At 37.5% G+C, this 6,000-nt stretch overlaps 1 protein-coding gene across 3 annotated transcripts in view; it reads left to right on the forward strand.

Annotated features, from left to right (window-relative positions):
- The window catches only part of OSBPL10 (oxysterol binding protein like 10), a 275,775-nt gene extending 273,364 nt beyond the window's left edge, over positions 1 to 2,411 (forward strand). For all 3 annotated transcript variants that reach the window (XM_079113977.1, XM_079113976.1, XM_079113978.1), the window contains one exon: positions 1,175 to 2,411. In XM_079113977.1, coding sequence (XP_078970103.1) covers positions 1,175 to 1,219 — 45 coding nt within the window. In that variant the 3' untranslated portion in view covers positions 1,220 to 2,411. The remainder of the gene's footprint in view (positions 1 to 1,174) is intronic.
- The last annotated feature ends 3,589 nt before the right edge of the window (positions 2,412 to 6,000 follow it).

Genomic DNA, 6,000 nt, shown 5'->3' on the forward strand with positions numbered 1-6,000 from the left:
CAAATGTCAGTCTCTGTCCCAAGCAGGAGATGCCACGCACGTCTAGGTCAGCATAGAATGATTATCTAATTATTCATGCCAAGCCAGAAATCTGGATATTTATGGAAAATCTGGTATTTGCATGATGTCAAGAAATTTTAAAAATTTAAATACCAATCAAAATGTATCTGTGGGTCTTTCTTTAGCCCTGGTGCCACTAATCTCTTATCTTCTGATACAAATACAGCTCATTCTTTCTAGACATAAGGCTATGGGGTGACTTAGAGCAACATAGCAACTTAGTAGAGGCCTTATAGTCAGGAGCAGCAAGCCACCAGTGCTCCCCAAGTCAGGAACTGAGAAAAATGGACTGAAAGGACACTTGAAGTTTGGACTCTGGTTCAGACAAGCTGCTTGGGAGTGGGGGTTGGGGGGCACTGCCTTTAGGGACCTTTGCGCAGATGAGGTAAATCCTTGAAGAATCCTTCCATGAGGTGGGGTCCTGTCCCTGAGACAGCTATATTGCCTGGATTCTGTGGAAAGCTGTACATTAAACAATAAGAAATTCTTTTACTTGGGTTTAATAAAAATCAGAACATTGATAACAGAAGGCCTGAGGGCACGGAAACAATAAAAATCATCCCAACTCCAGAATGGTTACCATTCAGAATGTACATTGCCTTCTGACTTAGCTGCCATTTTGATTCTTGCCTTTCTGCACTTCATTGGTTGGTGGTATTTCTTTTGTGTGCTGCTCTCTGGCTACTGCCTGTTGAAGTCTCTCTGGCGTCTCACCCCTGCAGCATGGTGGGATAAGTCACTGGTTTGGGTTCACGTGTAAGCTATGCCTTTTCTCTCTAAGTTGGTTCATTCATCCAGTCACCACCTTTCTCTGCTGTGTCAAACTGCTTTTTTGCTAAGTAATCTTGATGTGAAGTAACAAAGTCCCTGTATATTTTGGTCATTCCAATACTAAAACAGAAGATTATCTTGGGTTCTAAAAGCAGCCAGGCCAAGAGGGGCAGTGAAGTCACTGGTTGGCTTGGATGAGACATTGGGAACAAAGCAGGTATGTGCAGACTAGCAGAGGTCCCTGTATTATCCTGTTATATCAGAGACTGGGGCACCTACCCTTGCTTTTCTCCTTTTGTCTACCGAGAGGTCTCCATGTAATTCCTCCTTCCTTCTCTTTCAGGGTGATGGCTGGGTATACTTCAATCCCCTCTGGAAGGCACACTGATGGGCTGGAGGTGCAGAGCTTTCCTAAATAGCCCTGTTTTTGTAGGAATTAAAGTGGTACAGTACCAAGGTTCTGTTGGCATTCACCGAGACCTCTTGCTAGCAAACAAGAAATGGTTAAAAAAAAAAATCTATACTGTGAACCATGCTCCCCCAAACTCTTGCTAAAGGATTGAATTTATCCAAGAGCCATTTGGGGCGTGTGTATACACACTTAAGTGTTCACACACGCACTATGTACATACCTGAGTATTACTACACATGTAAATACTGCACTTACCAAGGTTTAAGTGGGTAATCATGAGCTCCTTTTTATCAATGAGGTTTGAAGTTTTCTATTTTTCACTTTGCCAAAAATGTTTTGCACTTACAAAGATGTTTTCACTTAAGTCAACTTCTGTCAAAATGAAGATTGAATTGGCGTGGCCCAATTGATGTCCTTTTTAGTAAAGTGGCTCATTCCTGGTAGAAGTGCAGGTTGCAATCATCTCCTAAGTGTGATTTTTCACCTCCCTCCCCACATCCATGTTTTGTTTGTCCACACCCAAACTACTTTTTCTTGCTGAGACGGGGGTGTGCAGGAAGCTGTTGGAGTTGAATGCGAGCCTTCTAGGATGGAATCCAGAGCCAGGCTCTTCTAGTGAGTTTTCCTGATGCTCAAAGCACGAGTCATGTATTCCTCAAGTTTCTTCCTTTACAGCAGAAAACAAATCTTATGGAGAGTTCATTATCTTCATGATGGAAAAAAGGGCTTTAGAAGCGAAATACACATGCATGCATATTCAACATGCACAAATACCACCTCAATCTTATATTTAGTTTGGATAGAGAATAAGACTTTCCTGTGGATTTTTAAAAAGTGTTCTTCTCTGGTATGACTCAAACTCTGCAAGAAAGCCACTGTGATTAAAACATATATAACAGCCTTTGTAAGTGTTCCACGGTTTCAGTTGAATTTGTCCTCAGCCTTTACAAATGAGGCCAGACGTGACCAAAACAAAAAGGAAATATGATTTGATTTTTGCTCAAGGCTTAATTTATTTTTTACTGTGCCACTCCAATGATACTTATAAAATTCAGTAGCATGAATGCTTCTCTGTAGTAATACTAATTTTGTGCCTTTCGTCTGCTTTCTTAAGACCAACTGTTCACACTTTGTAGATCTTAGACAAATATATTTCAATTAAATATTATTCGTGTCTCTGTGTGTTTATTTTCAGGGATTCAGACATTCTGATCAACTGGTGGCTCTGAATGAGCCCAAATTTTCTTTATTAGGTATTGCTGGTTACTCATCTATCAAGTGTTCTAAATACATTTTTAAAATCTATCCAATATTATGAATACTTTGACAAGTCCTTAAGACTAAGCACATGTTTCATGAGAAGAGTTCTTGTTGAGTTATGGGTCTGTTAAGGACCATAATCCTAAAACATCCAGGTGAATAGTGCTTGGGACCATTTTATTTCTAAGTAGGTAAGTAGAAAAGATGCTATTTTGAGGGAGAAAGTCTCCATGAGTAATCGCTATGGTATCTGGATTTTCTAGTCTTTCTACAAAGCATAAGTGATTTGGGAAGTCAAACACAGAAGGCTCACTTTTTGAGTGGTAGGGTAAATATCTTTTTGAAATTGTTAAATATCCATACGTGATTTATATAAAAATAGGGGAGAACTCCAAAAATAATTTAATGCCCCATGTACTCACTGCTTAAGTAATGAAACCTGTTTGTGGTACCTCAAAAGTCCCCACTGCATCCCTACACTATTGTATCTCCCTCCATGCCCTTTTACAGTAGCCATCCCTGTTGTTTTACACTATACCTGCTATGTGTATTTCTAAACAGCACATTTGGCTTTACCTATATTTTGGACACTGCATAATCGTACTGTATCATACTACTGTTAGCTTATTCAAGCCAACCCTACTTCCAGGTCAATCTATAACTTAGTGTATTTTTCATATTTTTGTGTAAAAAGTGTACATAAAAATACATACCTTTTATTTCTTGTTCTTGCCTGGTTGTTCTGGCTAGAACTTGTGTTGAATGGAGATAGCAGAAGCAGGTATCCTTGTCCTATTTTTATTCTTAGAAAAAGCTTCCAGTCCTTAACCATTATGTCTGTTGTGGAATTTTCATATGTGGACTTTATTTTGAGGTAGTTTCCTTCTATTCCTAGTTCTGTTGTATTTTGATCACTGAAAGGGTCTTGATCTTGTCACATGCCTTTTCTTCAAGAGTTATGATGTCATGTAGTTTTCCCCCTTTCTTTGGTTACCATTACATTTTCATATATTGAACTACCTTTTAATTCCAAGATTCCACTTTTCAGTGTATAATCCTTTTATATACTGTTGACTTTGCTAGTATTTTAAATAATTTTTGGACCAAATATTCATAAGGGATCTTGGTCTGTTTTGTTTTTTATGGCTAGGATGAATTCAGAAATGCCTTGGGAAGAATCCGTATTCTTTAAATGAATGGCAGAATTTACCAATGAAGCCATGTGATCTTGGGCTATCTTTTTTGGGGGGATGAGGGGGCTTTTAAATATTGATCCAGTCAATAATTACAAATTATAGATCTATTCAGATTTTCTACTTTGTGATTCAGTCTTTGCAGGTTGCATCCTTCTAGGAATTTGTTCAAGATTATCCAATTGGTGGGCAAGTTTACAGTACTTACTTAGAGATTGTCTATGTTGCTCAGGCTGTCTCTGAACATAGTACTATCATAATCTTGTTTACCTTTGTAGAACTGGAGTAATGTCCCCACTTTCTAATTTTGTTGTAGTTATTTGACCTTAATCTCTGCTAATTTTGATCTTTCTCCATTTTGTTTCAAGGATTATCAATATTTTACCTTATAAAGGAACTTTGTCTTCATAGTTTTATTACATGAACAGTTATCAATTTGTCTATTTTTGGTAGAATTCCTAGGATAGAGTATGTATAGCAATTGCACTAATGTCAGAGTATGAGTTCATTTTTGCATGCTTTTCAATACTTTTATATATTTAGCTAACCTGGTGGGTAGTATTCCTTTTCATATATTTGCTATTTTTGGATTTCTTCTGTCAAGGGCTAATAAAAATCTTGTCTTCCTAAGAGTTCTTTATTCTGAATATTAGTTTTTTTGTCAGTTGCAGGCTAGATGACAGTACATATCTATTGTCCAAGGTAATTATTAAAAGGCCACTGAACAAAGATGTAGAATATGCATTGCTTCAATACTCACTGTAAAGGTACAGTCAAGATGGGGTAGTATTAGTTTAAGGACCACATAGATCAATGAAATAGAGAATACAGAAATAACATTTTTTGCTCAGTTTTCTAGTAAGATGCCAGTGTAGATACAAGTCTTTGGACAGTGTTGCCAACTGAAGTAAAACATCTCCAGTCATACAAAATTTAAAACATAGATCTAAATGTAAAAAAAACTTGAGACAAATTCAGAGGTTTACTCATTGTCCAGTTTCTCAATCTTTTTATAGTCCTTGGGGAAAGGGAAGTACCAGAAGCTTGACTAGTGCTCATCTTCTGCAATGTTAATGCAGGTCTTCCCTCCACCAAGGCCATAAATTTAAAAATTTCCTTCAGAAGGAAAGAGGTCTATGATCCATTTAGCTTATTTTTAACAAATTAAGATGGTGTGCTAAGGTTACAAGAGAATGCGGTCAGTCATTCTGGCTGCCATATAATCTTGAGTTTTAGTTCAGTCTCTGCCTTTGAAAGAAGCCAATTTCAGCAAAGCAGATACCTGATATTCTAAGCAAAATGCCTCCAAGCTGTTACTGTCTCTATTAAAATTTTTTCTATTATGGCATTTGCTGGGTAAATGAAGTTGGAAAATAATGCTAAGTGAAATAGGTCAAGCCCAAAAGACCAAAGGTGAGTTTTCTCTGACAATACATACGAGCAAGGGTGGAGGTGGTGGTGGGGGAGAATGAAGGAACTTTGGATGTTATAGAGGAAAATGGGTGGGGGTGGGGTGGGGGAAGGAAAGATAATAGAACGAGACAGACAGTATTACCCTATGTATACATATCATTACACGAATGGTGTGCATCTACATCATGCACAATCATAGAAATGAAAAGTTGTACCCCATTTGTATACAATGAATCAAAATGCAGCCCGTAAAAATAAAACATTTTTTTAATGTTGGATCTTTAGGAGGCACAAAATTAGGATTGGTAATGTCAGTGAGATAGTGGGGATGATTTAACATCTTAAATGCTTTTGTGTTCTGAAATCCAAAGGAATAATTGTTTAATATTCCAGTTCTAATAGTAGTAGACTCTGAGGAGTTTGGACAACTCCTCATACAGCCTGCATTAAAAAATATTTCACAGAAAAAAATCATCACCAGGCCAGAATCTAGAAGATGGAAATTCTGAGAAAGTCTACCATTTGGGGCTATTTTCCCATGAGAAATTGGCAGAGGTTGAATAGTAATTTTAATACCTTTAAAGGAATAGGACAACAAATATTTGTATCTGCTTGGATGAGATCCTTGGATAAATGCACCCTGGGAATAATGAACTTCGCCTGTTCAGAGAAGGAGATGGCAGGTAGCAACATCCATGAGGTGATTTTGGCTTGTTTTCCTAAAAAGAAAATCCTCTGAAAAATGTTAGGCCTAAATTTACCCATACTACTCTTAAATATGTCTGAAACACAAAATCCTCATGTCCATTTTATAAGACCACAACCACCACCAGCAGGGAAAAAACCCATGCAATAGAAACAAGACCCTTTATAGAGTATTAGACACAACTT

This window comes from Sciurus vulgaris, assembly GCF_902686455.1.
Source record: "Sciurus vulgaris genome assembly, chromosome: 16".
NCBI classification, from domain to species: domain Eukaryota; kingdom Metazoa; phylum Chordata; class Mammalia; order Rodentia; family Sciuridae; genus Sciurus; species Sciurus vulgaris.